The following is a 16,522-nucleotide window of genomic DNA, read 5'->3' on the forward strand; positions in this document are numbered from 1 at the left end:
GGGGATCTACTGGCCTGTTACAAACTAGTCAGAGGGGACCAGCAGGCATTGGGGGAGCCCCTGTTCCCCTGAGCACTACCAGGAGTCACCAGGAATAATGGTCACAAGCTCGCAGAGGGTAAATTCAGATTAGACATCAGGAGGCGCTACTTCATGGTCAGGGCGGCTAGGATCTGGAACCAACTTCCAAGTGAAGTGGTGCTGCCTCCTACCTTGTCTTAAAGACAAAGCTAGACGAACACCTTGCTGGAGTCGTTTGATCCCAGTACTCTTTCCTGCCATGGCAGGGGGTTGGACTTGATGATCTGCTCAGATCCTTCTGACCCTACAAACTATGAAACTATGAGTTCTGATTCCTTTTGCCTGTAGCTCAATACAGCTACAACCCGTATCCCTTCTGCCCAGTCTGGAAGTCTAGACCTCTTTTTCTAGGGCAGTGATTCTCAAACCAGGGTGTTGAGGCACCCGGGTGTGCCACAAGATTCTTTGAAGGGTGCCCCAGAGTGAGGAGATAAGCAGGTAACTGCTAGCTCAGGCCCTTCCCTGCCTTGTAGATTCCCTGCCCCCACTGCAAGGAGGTAAACACTATAATAAATACATTTTTAAATGGGATGCCACTCAATTAACAAAAAAAATATAGAGGGATGCCTTGAATGTAACAAAGAATACACTAGGTCTAAAAATGATCAAGAACCACTGCTTTAGAGCATATGTCCACTTAAGTTTACATAGACGTGTTTATAAGCTTAGTATCTGGGCACCGTATCAGCTCTAATACACAGTGTGAGGATATATTAAACTAGGAAAAAGTGTTGTTATCTCCATTTTACAAATGAGAAATTCAAAGCTCAGAAAGACTAAGGCCTCCTCTACTTCTTATAGGTATCGCACAGGTTAACTGCGCAATTACGTTGAAACCAACTACACATGCGAAGTACTGAACAGGGCTCCCAGCTGCAGGGGTGCCCAGCCAGGGTTGCAAGTCCTGGCAGCACCATGCAGCTGCTGGGACCTAGAGTCCCACAGCTGCAGATGCTGGGTGCCCACAGAATGCCTTGCAAAAAACTCCTGGGGTAGGAGGATCACCACATGGGGCAATCCCTCTACCCCAAGGGTGCATGGGGCTCCAAGACACAGGAACTTGCTTCTTGCCCATGACTGCATTTTTAAGCTGAGTTAAGATCAGGCTCCTCATTGCACCGGCAGTAAGGTGCAATCGGAGCTAATTCTTGATCCCACAATTGCGCTTTCTGCCATGTACATGTAAATTGCACGTTAGATCCCACTGCACTTTTACGTGCACATGTAGAGGGGGGCCTAAGGGACAGACCTAGTTTGGCCTTGTAGACACTTCCACTTAGGTTTTAAAATGCCCAAAACACAGGCATTCTGCTCCATAAAACTGATCCAAATCAAGAGGGTGAGGCACCTACGTTCCCTATAGGGTTAACAAAGAGTTTAACATCTTCAAAGATTTAACAAGAGCACCCAGGTGCTGATCAGGGAAATGCACAGAACTAGACAACAGGAAACACTAGGAGAAAATCATGCATGACCTCTACCCTTTTCCAGAGGTTAGGAAGCAGACTCAGGACTGGCCATAAAGTGCTGCCATCATCTTGTGATGCAAAGCACATAGAGGGGAGGTGCCCAATCGATGTGGTGGTGTCCATTTTTGGCATAAACAACCTAGTGGCCAGAGCAGAGGTTCTCAAACTGTGATCTGTGGAGCTTCATTTAGGTGGTCCTCAGTAAGGTTGCAGAACAAATCGAGAATATCTGTACTTGTAAGGTAAGACTACTGATATTAAAATGAGTTGTTTGCTTTGATTTGTAGAAAAAAAAAAAGGTTTATTAAAGTGGTCCACTGAGACCCTCAGCAACTTTCAAATGGTCCGCAAAAAAAAGTGAGAACCACTGGGCTAGAGCACTTAGCCAGGAAGCAGGATGTGTAGATTCTAGGTCTGACAAAATTAAAACCCACATCTCCTACCTCTTAAGAGTATCCCAATGACCAGGCTACAGAGCAAGCTAGATGATGGCACGCTCTACCCCTCCTGCTCAAAGTGGGCTACTGGGCTGTGAAATTCATGGGGCCAGAAGGAGGGCAAGTAAGAAAAACTACGGCCTAGTCATGAGGGTGCTTCCCTGTGGAGGTGGGAAAGCAGAATTTTACTAACTGCTTTAAATTTTTCTGTTTTTTAAACGAACAACTAATTACTGTAAAATATAAAGCTGGCAAGTCAGTCAGCAACACAGAAGTCCTTGACTTCAGGAAAGCTGACTCTGACAAGCTCAGGAGGCTTGTCAGTCAGGCCCTAAGGGACCATGACCCCAGGGGGGAGGGGAGTCCAGGAAGAGTGGCTGCTCCTCAAGGAAGTGAGCCTCAATGCATAAGCCAGTTCTATTCCATCTCAGAGGAAAGGCAGCAGGAGGGCACAGAAGCCCCCCTGGGTCTCCAGGGATCCAGAAGACCTCCTGAGGCTAAAAAGAAAGGCCTACAAAGGATGGAGGATGGGATTCACCTCCAAGGAGGAATATTCTGCACTGGTCCAGTCTTGCAGGGAGCAAACCAGGAAAGCCAAGGCTGCAACTGAACTCCAACTAGCTTTGAGCATCAAGGACAATAAAGAGTCCTTTTTCAGATATGTGCAGAGCTGGAGGAAAAGCAAGGGCAACATTGGACACCTACTGAACTAGATGGGACAACTGATGCCCAGGAAAAAGCCAACCTATTAAATGGGTACTTTGCATCAGTCTTTCATCAGTCCCATGGGATGCCCATGCCCACTAAGGACAGGCAGGTCCAGGTGAGGGAGATCCCCTGCCCTGCATCAATGCCAACCTCATAAAGGAACACCTTGAGAGGTTGGATACCTTCATGTCAGCCAGCCCTGACAATATACATCCCAGGGTACTCAAGGAACTGGCAAACATCATAGCCCAGACTCTGGCACGGATCTTTGAAATCTCCTGGCACTCTGATGTAGTGCCTGAAGTCTGGAAGAAGGCCAATGTGGTGCCTATCTTCAAGAAAGGGAGGAAAGTGGATCCGACTAACTACAGGCCCATCGGCCTGACTTCTTTCCCAGGGAAGATCTTAGAAATGTTTATGAAAGACGTCATCCTTAATGGACTGGCTGATGCCAACATCCTGAGGGATAGCCAGCACAGGTTTGTTGCAGGTAGATCTTGCTTGACCAACCTCATTTCCATTATGACCAGGTGACCTATCCCCCGGACAAGGGAAAAGAGTTTGATGTCATATATCTTGACTTCAAAAAAGCCTTCGATCTGGTATCCCATGATCACCTCTTGACAAAACTGGCCAATTGGGTCCACCACGATCCGCTGGCTGGGAAATTGGCTCCGTGGTCGGACCCAGAGCGTAGTAATTGATGGAAGTCCATCATCATGGAGTCCTGTGACCAGTGGGGTTCCCCAAGGCTCTGTCCTTGGACCCATATTTTTCAACACCTTCATTAATGATGTGGACATTGGAGTCAGAAGCAGACTGGCCAAGTTCACTGATGACACCAAACTTTGGGACAAAGCATCCATACCAGAAGACAGGCAGGCGATCCAGGCTGACCTGGACAGGCTCAGCAAGTGGGGAGACGAGAACCTGATGGTGTTTAACACCGAAAAATGCAAGGTTCTCCACCTTGGGGAAAAAAACCTGCAGCATCCTTATCTACACTGGCTAGCACTACGGAAGAAAGAGACTTGGGGGTCATCACTGACCACAAGATGAACATGAGCCTGCATTGCGATGCTGCAGCTAGTAAAGCGACCAAAACACTGGCTTGCATCCATAGATGCTTCTCAAGCAAATCTCAGGATTCCATTCTCCCCTTGTACTCGGCTTTGGTGAGGCTGCAGCTGGAGTACAGCATCTAGTTTTGGGCTCCACAATTTAAAAAGGACGTGGAGAAGCCTGAGAGTCCAGAGAAGAGCCATGCACATGATCAGAGGTCAGGAAAACAGACCGTATGATGACAGGCTGAAAGCCATGGGGCTCTTTAATCTGGAAAAGCTCAGGCTCAGGGCTGATCTGATGGCCGCCTATAAGTTTATCAGGGCTGACCACAGTATCTGGGGGAACATTTGTTCACCAGAGTGCCTCAAGGGATGATGAGGTCGAACAGTTATAAAATACTGCAAGACCATTTCAGGCTGGACATAGGGAAGAATTTCTTTACTGTCTGAGCCCCCATGGTCTGGAACAGCCTGCCATAGGAGGTGGTTCAAGCACCTACATTGAACACCTTCAAGAGTAAATTGGACGCTTATCTTGCTGGGATCCTATGACCCCAGCTGACTTCCTGCCCTTGGAGGAGGGGGCTGGACTCGATCTTCTGAGGTCCCTTCCAGCCCTAACATCTATGAAATCTATGAAATATAAACAGACCTGTCAGCAGTGACCAGAACGTCTGCTGGGAAGGAGGATTTCTATATGCCCCAAGCCCAAACTTCTACTTTCTTGTTGTTCTTCTGGCCCCATGAGTCTTGCATTCAGCTGCCCAGTAGCAAGAGAACAGAAGGGGTGTTCCTATGTAGGAGATTCTACAGCTTGGTGGATAGCGAACTTTCCTGGGAAGCAGACGATGAGGTCTGAATTCATAAAGAGGATTTATAGCTCTCCAATTTCTGGGTAAGTGCTCTAGCTATTAAGCAAAAAGTGAGCACCATCAGCATCAATCCAATTTTCTAAAGAGTGACTGCCGATGCTGCACTGTATATTGAAGTAAATGATGCCTTTGTAAGTGGGCACCTACTGTAGCAGACTTAGAGGGATGTCAGACTCCTCCTAGCTGCTCCCTTGGATTACAATGGAGTTTAGGCAGGAGTTTTAAGTGCCTAACTGCTTGAACTGTATTGCTTCTGATCATGTGCACAGGCCACAGCCCAAAATGGATGAAGCTCTTACAGTGCCCAAGAGCTTTTGTAGCCACGTCACAGAGTCAATCTGGCTTGCTTTGTGTAATTTAGGTACCTACGTTCCACGTAAGTGCTGTTTCAGCAGTTTGTTAACCAATCTGGATCTGGCCTTAAGTTATTTTACCCAAAATTACAAAGGTGACTGTTAGGCTCAAGTGCAGAATCCAGCTTTCCCAAGACAGTCCAGCACTTCACGTCTCAAGCAATCATACTCCCCCTTATTTCACTAGATTTGGGCACTTACTCTATGGCACTTAACATTTTTTTCCACACTGAAGCTATTTGTTCCACTGTAAAGACTGACCAGAAGAAACTCTCCCCCCAGTGTCGCTAAAATTCAAAAGAAAAAGAAGTCTAACAAACCTTCCTGCCCCCATAGAGTCCTGGAGGATTCTGTGTAGCAAACAGCATGAATCGAGGGTGTGCCTTGACAAGTTCTTGCGTCTCTGTTATAAACAGTTCTCGATTATCATCCAACAGTCTGTTGAGTGCCTCTAGAACATCTGTGGGAGCCAAATTCAGCTCATCTAGGATAATCCAGTAGCCTTTTCTCATTGCATCAATGAGGACACCTTTGAGGCAACAGAAAAAATTCTGATTAAATATTTAATTTAATTTAAAAGCAAATAATCCATCTTAGCGAGTTTTCTCTTGGTGTAAGAGCTAGATCAAAATAAGTGTGCAGTAAAACTGTTAAACCTTCTTTTTTTTTTCCCCCCCCTTTCCTTCTCTCAGTGCAATTGACTATGGAACAAGGGATGGAAAAACAAATGAAACACTAAGAAGTCCTTAAAATACATACCCATGTAAAGATAAGCAGTACAAGAAACATTCGCAACTGAATTGTAAGTAATTGTATGGATACACGTCTGCACTGTAGGAACCGTGATTATGAAAAGACTACAGGTGGAAAGGAGGAAAATAAAACAAAAGGGACAGAACTTGAGACATATGTAATAAAAGATATAATTTACCTTCCTTAAAAATCAGCTTCCCGTTAGTGTCTGATGTATAACAGCCAATATACTCCTGGATATCAGTATGCTCATGATTGTTAATTCTCACGCAGTGGTTCCCACAAGCAGCAGCCAACCAGTGAATTAAACTGGTCTTACCAACTGAGGTCTCTCCTTGAATCAGCAATGGGTGAGTCCTTCAAGGGTTAATCAAGATAAGAGTTTCAGAATAATATTTTAGATGGGTTTAGCAGTGTATGCTATATGCACATGAGAAGGAAACAGTATCCTTTTGCACTGTCTGAATTTGCACAGGGCTTCATATAATAAACCAAGAAATATTAAGAGATAGCAAACAGACTGACAGAATCTTGCTGTGTCTCTTCTGTTAACTGACTCACCCAAAGGCAGCAAAAGAGGTCAACAATTAGGAAATTAAATTAGACATCTTTCTTTGCGTATGCTAACCATTACCACATGCTGCTTTTTGATTCATTAAGGTATTAGAGGCTTGACGGAATTGGTACTGATAAGCCCCTTGAAGACTGCTTCTTAAAATGTACCACACTGCAACAAGGAATTGCAATTTGGGTGTTCACAGACAAAGGAAAGGAGGTTGGTTTCATGTCTTTTAAGCAGGTAAATAACCCAGCTACTTATGCTTTTGCTGCCTTCATGAAGATGACAGGCATGCATGTACCTACAATCCAGGACACGTGTATACCTACCAGCTTTCACTATTTGTCACCAATCGTTCTTGTACTTAGGAATCCAATACCTGTATGTAGGGCTTTGTACAGGCAATGTCATGGACCATTATCTCTCTCTAAATGACATGCTTTCATGTAATTTTTAAGCGTTGATAAATACTGTGTTACTTAAACATGTAACAGAGCAAAATTAAATTTGTTTATGTGATAAAAATGGTTGACTAATAGTGAACAGTCAGGTATTAAGTGGCAGTGGGGAAATGACTAAATACCTTAACTACATGTTTCCATGCTAGCATTTTCAATAAAACAGGATGTATGATAAATTACCTAAGTACTTGGTTTTCAAATGTAGTGATATGACTATAGCCACTTCACCCTTGATTATCATTTGATGCATGTTTTGGGTGTGACAATAAAATATGAAGCAAAGAAATTTCATCATGCACCAAATTATCTCTTTAATTTAGTATTCTGAAGGGAAAACAGAGACAAACATACCCTGCAGACACAACTCTGACAATATCTTTCAGATTAAGTTTAACAGATGGCGTTAGTACATAAGTGTCATCTATGGTAGGTTCCTTATCCCCCATAGAAATCCAGTATCCTTCTATTTGTATAAATCTTCCTCCTCTGGGTTCTGGTATTGGCTGAAAGACATTACAGAAATAACAGACGATACAAATGGTTTTCACTTGTAACAAAGACAATTATTTCTGTATTAGAATCACAGAGAAGTGCTAGAATGCAACTGTCACAGGGAAAAAATCTCTTTAAAAACCAAATATTAGACCAGCCTAAAATATTTAGAGTTACCTACCTGCTTAAGGAGGCTTTTGATGTTGCCTGAGATCATATGTTGACAAATTAGCTTCTGAACTACTGGGTGAGAAATTCTGTCAAGCTGTGTCAGGAAGCTCAAGCAAAAACCCTAAAAAGAGCAATTATTTTCAATTATCAACTAAAAATTTTATATACATTTTAAAGAGCCATTTCTGTTTGACATTTGTTGACTTTTGCAAATATAACTACCCAAGCAGTGAACTTAGAAACAGACCCAAAGAGAGAGTCACCTCATACAGTGAACGCTGAATGCTGTTACATGGATTTGATGCTGCAAATCTTAAAGCCCTGCAAAGTGTGCGAAGGCTGTAGTGTGGTCTACGGCCAGTCCCATCCACCAGTTTTGTTTGTGCCTCCTTCCTCACAGATAAATAGAAACTAAAGAAAAAACAATAACAAAAAACCCCAGTTACTGTAAAATTAATACTTCAGACATCAAAATATCTTTCAATGGGATTTCACCATTCATGACTTTCTTTTAAAATTCTAAACAACCCCCCCCCCCCACTATGTATGGATTACTGTAAGCCAGCACTGAAGCCCAAGAAATCAAGAACCTACAAAATCACATTTTGCATTTCAGGGGCAATTTGGCTTGCCACACACATTTCTAGGCGTGAACAAAGCCATTTAGACAGATGCAGTTTTTCATGTCTTACTGAAAACCACATGCCTAAATTTCACATGTTGAAAACGATCTGCTTTATCTAAAGGAAAAAGAAGTTGCAAGCACAGAAACTATTTTTCATCTACAGAGATATTCTGAAAAAACAACTTCCTAGCCTTCTAAATAGAGAACGATGATGCTCATTGTCGCAATGCTTAGAAATTCCTTTTTGATATTTGCAGGTGTGGCAGAAAGAGAAACCTGCTATCAAGACAAGGTAATACCCAGCATCCACAGAACAAGGTTAGGTGTCATTCTTCCTTGACTACCTAAAGCTGAAGAGACTAGCACAAGAACAGAAAATAAAGTAATGGAGCAATAATCTCTTTTGTGACTCATTTTATCAAGACTTCCAAAAGAAGAAAAAGGGGGCCAATAACTTACTTCACAATTCCTTGTATAATATTTTTGCTCACATTCAAGCCTCTCAGGTAGTCCGTGATAAGAATCTGTAAATCTACTTCATTTTGTAGTTCTTCCACATAAAGTTCAGTAAACCTTTGAAACAAAATTGAGCATTAAGCTGTTACATTTCAACTTTTGATGACAGGTGCATTTTGAAATTTCATGATATCTCAATAAAGTTTGCATAAAATTTACTATTCCAAAACCGTAAAAGCAACAACATTATCTCACGTGTCAAAATCAATATCTACTAACTTGTAAGAGGGTGTAACACATAATTAAGGATTAAGAAAACATGGAGCATACCTATTCCAAAAAAAATTTCTCTAAGCAATCATTTGAAAGACAAAATTAGCTTGGCAAGATGCAACAAAAACTAAGCAGGCAAATTTATGTACTTAAACTAAACTACCTCTGAACTATATGCGTTCATTATGGGATTTCATGCTGTCATCTTGTTGACTCCGCATAACTTGTGATTAACAAATATAAAAGCAGAATTTCTATTGGTCTAGAAATGCAACTCGGAATCTGAGAATCAAGCTGGGTTCTTTTCTTTTCATAAATTACCATTCACAATAACGGCTTCTAACAATACTGTGGCAGGGCATTGTTTGTGCCTGCCACTTTTAGGGCCCAGCCAAGCAGCCAGCAGGTGGTTGATTGTAGCGGCCATTTTAGATCCCTGGCTGCCTATATAAACAGAGCAGTTCACTGCTGGCAGGCAGGCAGTAACATTGCCTGGCTTCAAGGCTGCTTGGAACATCCTGGAGGTAAGGGCAGGAGTTGTAGGAGCTTAGAGGCTCCTGGTCCTGGGCATGATCTAAAACTGCACCCTGCTGGGAGCAGGTGGCCTGGTGGGCTCTCATGGCATGGGAGCCTCTAGAAAATGCCAGGCCAGTTACCACCCTGGTGAAAGGTGGGTTGGGGCACCTTAATAACCTCAGCTCCCACAACTGGGTGGGTTACCTGCTAGTAGGGTTCAGAAGGCGGATGCAGGAGTGAGAGTGGGGCGACAGACTCAGAAGCCTGACCTGGGATCCCCCGACTGGTCAATGCTGGGGCCAGGACCAGAACGGTCAAAAGGACCAGAGGCCCACTGCGAGGGATGCCCAGAGCTGAGGGCCTGGGGTTCTGACTGGCCGGGAGGTGAGGCCAGGGCCTGTGTGGCCAAAGGTCCCAGAGAGACCACACCCGTAAGGGGGAACAGCTCAGGGACCTATGTAGCCCAGAATGAAGGCGGAGTAGGCAACCTGAGTGAAGGGATCCAGTTGGGGTCCGGACTGAAGGATTCTGGGACCCAGTGTGGGGCTGGTGACGTTAACAACCATGGATGCCATCTGCGAGGCTTGGGTTGCGGTGCAGGGGAGGAACAGAGCCACAGGTAGCGCTCCCTCGCATCGGGGTAATAAATGGGCAGCCTCCCGCCTAATTAACATACTAATTAGATAACAAGAAGGAATAGGAGGCAAGAAGGCAGGCGGTTGGTCCAGAAACAGGTGGGTGGGTTGTTGGTAGACTGGCCCCGAGAAGACCACTGTTACAAATATTCTGCCCATTACATGTGTACAATTACACTTTGTGCTGGATGTTTTAGTAGCTCATTTTCCTTCTTACAGCAACAAAATCCTGTTTTTGCCATTAATAACAACATATGTCTGACTACACACAATGAGCAGATCTGCTAGGAAAGATACTGACATCTTTCACAGAACTGTAGAATCATGCGTTCTCTCTTTTCAAACTAGTAACTGTTTTGTAAAAATGTCCTGGCAGTCAGTAGACAAATGACACAGACAAACGGCAGGTCCAGAACTTGCTGATGGGTAACAGTAAAAGAAAGTGCTCAGTTCCCAGTTTCCTTCCCAGGCAATCCTTTTGGCCCCAATATTCCCAACAACATATATCCATTTTCATATAAATTTATCTTCCTTCCAAGATAGATGAATAAGCAGAGTTCTTTCTAGACCGCATCAACATATGAGTGTAATAAGAGGTACTACCAAGGAAGGGAAAAACCAGGCTATCATTATTGCCCAAAAGGAAAACTACCAACTTTTGCAGCAGTATTCCTAGCTGCTGACAGCAGAAGTGTAAGGAATGATCAAGTCCCAATATAGTATATAATTACTAAAATAGTTCTTTGGGTCCCATGCCTCAGAATCGTACCCGTCCTCCTGTTGTTCCATGAGCATGTCACTGCTGCAAAAAGACAAACGCTTCTCTGTTTTGTGGATTTGTGAAACTAGTCATATTCAAAAGAGTGACTTTTTTAAAACTGGTTTGAACGTAGAAATTTTATCTACCTGTTTCTTATTCCTGGAGGTAGATTTCGCTTCCCAACATCAGTAGCTGGATTCATGCAGGCAAACAAACGGAAATCAGCATGGCGCACCAGGGGCTCTAAAAGAAAGGGGAAATTTAACTTCTGTTCATACAGAAGACAGCCATGTATTCCTCCACTGAACCACTGTGCTATGATACTGCATTTCTTTTCCTACAATGACAGTGTTATAAAATATTTAATGATTCACATTGTTTGAGTTGCATCAAAATAACTCTCTCCTGCACAAGTTGACCCAATTTGTTTCCTTGTAGGATATTTTGCTAAAAAAAAAAAAAAAAATGTATACTACTAGGCTCATGATCACTCACTCACTCAGTAGTGGATGGCGAAGTCAGAGGCTTCTGAAGCTGCAGAATGGTATGAAAACACTATTAAATAAAGTGACAGCTGAGTTCCGCACTAGTTGGCCATTGCTACTATTTGGTTCTAATGAAGTAGTCAGGGCACCAATGCTGCGAATCAAAATAACAAAAGCTGTGGGCAGTTACCTTACTTAAAACTGCATATTTAACTCTGCAGCTTCAAGATTTCTGGTCTCAAGTCCCAATCTTGGCCTGGACAACAACAATTTATTTGCTAACAGCCAAGGCTGATAAACAGAGCCAAGTGTTACCAGCACTCTAGTCCAACTATAATCCAAGCCACTTGTGTGTTCCCAAGTTGGCCTGGCATATGCATTTCTGAAGCACGCTGTGCTAGACACATATATACATCTTAAACAAGTACCATAATAGTACCTGTGTCTCCTCTGTCTAGCAGTACCAGTGAGCCAGATGATCCTTCCAGTAAGCCACTCAGGCATTCTAAAGTCTCTGCTGCAGCCAAGTTAATCTCATCCAGTAAAATCCACTCTCCTTTCTTTACTGCTTGTGCCAGAGTGCCCTAAGAAAGGACCAATTAACATTAGTTATTTTACCATCGATGATGTATCAACACCAAGCATCTACAAAAATATGCCCCGTTTTATAATCTGCGGACCAATTACATGAATGGCAAACCAGAGTACACTTCAGCGATGGCAGCCACACCTTTTCTCAGATAGCAACTACTGCCCAAATAAAATCAGATAGTTTGTTTCTAGTAGCAATCCCTTTACACTCAAACTTTTCAAGTTACCAGATTTGTCTTGCACATTCATTCCTATAACTAAACTTCTTACTTTGTACACCCATATGAAATATTCATAAATTATTTTTCAGTGTACCTACCACTATAGTACCTCTGTCAGCACTGCTAGAAGAATGAAACAGCTCATAGTTTACTGTGATGCTAACCTTGTAAAAATGCTAGTCATTTGCCTGTGCTGCTGTTGCTGTGATAGTCCAGGAAATGCCTGGAGGCAAGGTTTTTATGCAATATCTTTAACTGGATGCACTGTGTACTTGGGAGAGCTCCTGGGCAAACTTTCAAACATCAGGTACCCTCTCTCCTCAGGTCTGAAGGAAAGGCAAAGAAAAAAACCTGCAACTGCAAACAGATTGCTTAAAAGGATGCAGTTGCTGGTTTCTCAGACAAAGTTATGTACTGCTAATTTAAATTCTACTTACATCAGGGGGAATTTTCAGCTATTTTTTTTATGGCTATTCACCTATTAAGACCAGTGATTCTCAACCTTTGTAGACTGAAAATACTTGTTAGAATCAAGGCACACCTCAGAAAATACCAGCTCTTAGTTTTCACTCTTTTATTTTTTACTACAGAAAAATAATAGAACACTTCTTCCTGAGTTATTTACATCAGAAGAACGCGACAGATAAGGACATTTTTGGCACTATGAATTCCTGTTGAAATTTCTTGGTTTATCTTGTGAATCATGTTTGTACACCTAACAATGCTAACGTTGTGCAGCACCCCACAGGACCCTTGAGAGGATCTCAAGGCCCTTGGTTAAGTATTACATATTTGAACGAAGAAAGTGGACTTTGAATAAATGCTGTCAAGTTAGTAAGATTACAAAGAAACTGGGGACCACTAATGAAATGGTTTTGTGTTTTTAGGCTTTAGTGTCTATAAAGAATTTTGTGAATGGTTCAAGTGCAGCACTGTACTGGTACTTAAAAGACTAGAATCCCTTGATAACAATATAGACAACTCAAGTTTTCTCAACAGAGCATTTCTAACCCTGTGTACCAGAGAAGATGGCAAAGCAGTACTGATATATATAGCTCTTAAAATACAATCACTCTGTTTCTTTAGAAGCAATCAGCCAGTTCTCTATTATACACCCTTCCCCACCCACATCTCTTAAAAAAATAAACACACCAAATTCCATATTAGCATCGTGGTTGAAGTTTTACTTCATAAGAACATACTTAGGTTTACTGACATAAGACTTATAACACTGGTTAAATAATCATAAATCTTCCTCCCACACTTCCTCCAAGTGCAAAATGAAAATATGTAAATACCTCTACAAAAGCAAATAACAGAGCATTTTCTGTCATTTTCATCTGTTGATGGGCATGATTCAATTTCACACCAAATTCATCCCACTTCTCTTTCAGTAGCGAGCCTACAAGAAACAAATCAGATTTTGTATCATCAGAACAATGCAAAAACAATGCTGCCACTTATTTTGTGAAGCTGGACCACAGAGTGCAGTCATGATCAAGTTTGGATGAAATGCAAATATTCAAATTTTAGTGTTTAGATCCCATGAATTCAAAGGAGTTTTAGAATGCACTGTAAAGTAAAGAGAATACACCAGTCAACTTGCCATTCCCTCAAAAACTGACCACTCCCTACACTAACAAATTACTGGACTACTTTCCAATCCAGTGAGATCATGGGGAACAGCTGTGAATAGAAAGGATGAACTCTACAAACCCAGTCTTGGGACAGTGGAAATTAAGACCAAGGAGTTTGGTGGATGGTGGTATCTTTTACTGGACCAACTACATGGTTGGGATAGTTAGACAAGTTTTGAGTACAAGGCATTCTCCGTCAGGTATATCAGATTAAAAAAAAAAACAAAAACAAAAAAAACACACATGTTGTTTGGCTATACCAAACATACATCTTTATGAAGTTCCAATACTATTACTTGCAGCATAAGTTTTATTTTTTTGATTAAGTTGCTACCCGAGGCAAGAGGGCTTCAAAACAGTATCATGATGTTTTATATTATCATCTTTGGAAGTTTATCTTCTGTTGTTATTTTTTATTATGCCCTCTAGGGACTGCCACTACATAAATGAGCTTTAAAAAAAAAAATCCCCAAATCCAACATCCTCTTTACACTGTAATAAAATGTATGCAACAAAGAAAAAAAAAGGTCGCTTCCCACTGATTGACAGCTACAGTTATGAAATGAACTGCAGCAGTGCCAAAGAGCTCTGACCCTTCAGCAACCCAGGTTATGTAAGCACAGAATACAATAGTTTCCAAAGATCTGATAATCTGAGTATAAAACAAGAGACAACATACACTGAGATAGACAGACAAAGAGGGCACTATAATGAGCCATTATTAGTCAGCATTATTGACAGTGGTATCAGGGAACCAGCACACTAGGTCTTATCAAACTTTCTGCGATAGCTTTGTCCATATTTACAGAGAGCTGCTCCCAAACAGGAAGGTGATTGTGTGAAAAATTCACTTGCAGGAAACGGAGGCTGAAATTCACATTTCAACAGTGAGGGGTGGGGATTGGATGCTAAGGACCTTGAAAGTGAAGACAAGCACCTAATGTATGATGTGAAGGTAGCAACTGGAGGGGGACTATAAAGAGAAGTCCACATCCTGGACTAGGAGAATGATCTTTGATCAGCCTTGTGAATAGATAAGAGAAGGACAAAAACAGTATTTGTCATAGCTGGAGAAAAGCAAGTAATCAAAGAAACTGTGAACACAGAATTAGCTTGCCACACCTCTATGTTCTTCAACAGGGACAGCAGATGCTCAGTCTACATTCTTACCAGATTCACTTTCTTTTGCTTCCTTACTAATGGCAGATTTGTGAATATGCTGCATTAGTTTGAGTAGATCATGCCAACGTTTCTGTCTGTAGCAAGTCTGGATATGCCCCAAGAAAGTTTGATTTTTCTTCCTGGAAAATGTCTGACAGAAAAGTTCTTCAAATGACTCCCGTAAGGGTAACCATATCAGTCTGTTATCCACTGGCTTGTAGCTTGTACAGGAGGAAAAGAGAAACTGGTTACTTTCCATGTGGCCAAAAGGAAAATTCCAGTCAACTGTCAAATCTCACACAACAAGGTTGTTATATAGCCATATACACTCTGGTTTTCTATAACGAAGGTTTTAATTTCTTAATCCAAACAAAGCTGAAGGGATACACATGTAATAATGCTCCTTATGAGAAATTGTTACATGAATGGAACTGGCTACCCATCCTTGCTGTGGTCAGCCAAGGGAACTGAGTATTTCATAACTGCTCAGTCTGCATTAACTATTGACTTTTCCCCGCAACTGGATTATGCTTTATATACAGCCATGTGTATAGAGCCCAGTGGAGTCATTTAGAAGCACAAGCTCCTAAACTTTAGTCATGATAGCAGGGCTCCTGTGCACTGAATTTCGTCTAGGTTGCACACAGGTACATATCTGAATTTCATAAAATTACAGTACGGTACAATTAAGTCAGGGCTGATTAGAAGGTTGTATTTATTAATACCAAATGACTCACCCCCCAAGCAGATCTGCAGTGTCACTCTGTTGGTTCATATTAATAACCCTCAAATGGTGCCCTTGAAGTAAAAGAAAAATAGCAGTCATCATTCATGAACTTCCTATTACTCCTGTGTGAGTTACTTTAGCCCAAAATTTTACCTGTGACATGAGCAAGATATTGTACAGTTGAGGTTTTGCCAGTTCCCGTTTCACCCACCAACAGCACAGGTTCTCCCTTGTCAACACAAACAGCAAGCTGCTCAATGAGTACTGAAGACGGCCGTGTGGCAGCAAAGGTTTGCTTCTCCCTATTGAAACATGGAAAGCAATTCAGGGATAACACACATCAAGAACCTCTGATTTCAATTACTCAGCTTCCCCATCCCCATATTTTTTGAATTCCAATTACAACTTTAAAACAAGAAACTGTGTGGGGCAGGGAGAAAGGGGTGCACAGTTTTAAGGCATGTACCAGGTACAATCTTTTTCTATTTACAATTTAAAAAATTAGGTTTTTCAAAAGAATCCTTTGTTTCGTCTCACACTGCCAGCTTAGTGGAGTTAATGCCACAAGAACAGCTGGTTTCTCACATCCTGAAAACACTTGATCTAAGCCAACAAGAGCCATCTACACACAATCAGTCACTCATATCACTGTCCAATCTCTTCCAAACAGCATTTCCAGCTCTAAAATGATTACAAGCTATTCCAGCTCAAAAGATGCAAATGTATTCCATGCTTGGGTTTTTAGAGATGCAATGTAAACATCTTGGTCTGAAGGCAAGTAAAGCTAACTGTCAAGGATACAGTAAGTGAGATGAAATCAGACATCCATAACCCTTGCTTAAAATGACCTAAATTTTCTTAACATTTAGGCACCCACAAGGACAGCCCAGCCTGAAGAAAGAGAGCTTTGGGAACGTGAAAGACAGGGGGTGGACAGCAATACGGCACAGGTAAGGAACGGGAAGGTTAGAGACAAAAAGCCCTTTAGGACTTGGAGCGAGGGGGTAGCAAAAGC

At 42.1% G+C, this 16,522-nt stretch overlaps 1 protein-coding gene across 4 annotated transcripts in view; it reads right to left on the reverse strand.

The window, feature by feature from the left end:
* Positions 1–16,522, reverse strand: part of MDN1 (midasin AAA ATPase 1) — a 150,606-nt gene that overhangs the window by 100,025 nt on the left and 34,059 nt on the right. For all 4 annotated transcript variants that reach the window (XM_019537753.1, XM_019537752.1, XM_019537755.1 and 1 more), the window contains exons 14-25: positions 15,661–15,809; positions 15,518–15,578; positions 14,790–15,001; positions 13,281–13,384; positions 11,610–11,754; positions 10,832–10,928; positions 8,505–8,618; positions 7,684–7,831; positions 7,431–7,541; positions 7,109–7,260; positions 5,916–6,094; positions 5,305–5,513 (exon numbers count right to left, since the gene is read on the reverse strand). In XM_019537753.1, the coding sequence (XP_019393298.1) occupies positions 5,305–5,513; positions 5,916–6,094; positions 7,109–7,260; positions 7,431–7,541; positions 7,684–7,831; positions 8,505–8,618; positions 10,832–10,928; positions 11,610–11,754; positions 13,281–13,384; positions 14,790–15,001; positions 15,518–15,578; positions 15,661–15,809 (1,681 nt within the window). The remainder of the gene's footprint in view (positions 1–5,304; positions 5,514–5,915; positions 6,095–7,108; positions 7,261–7,430; positions 7,542–7,683; positions 7,832–8,504; positions 8,619–10,831; positions 10,929–11,609; positions 11,755–13,280; positions 13,385–14,789; positions 15,002–15,517; positions 15,579–15,660; positions 15,810–16,522) is intronic.

Source organism: Crocodylus porosus, unplaced genomic scaffold, assembly GCF_001723895.1.
Source record: "Crocodylus porosus isolate Cpor-Errol unplaced genomic scaffold, CroPor_comp1, whole genome shotgun sequence".
In the NCBI taxonomy this organism is placed as follows: domain Eukaryota; kingdom Metazoa; phylum Chordata; order Crocodylia; family Crocodylidae; genus Crocodylus; species Crocodylus porosus.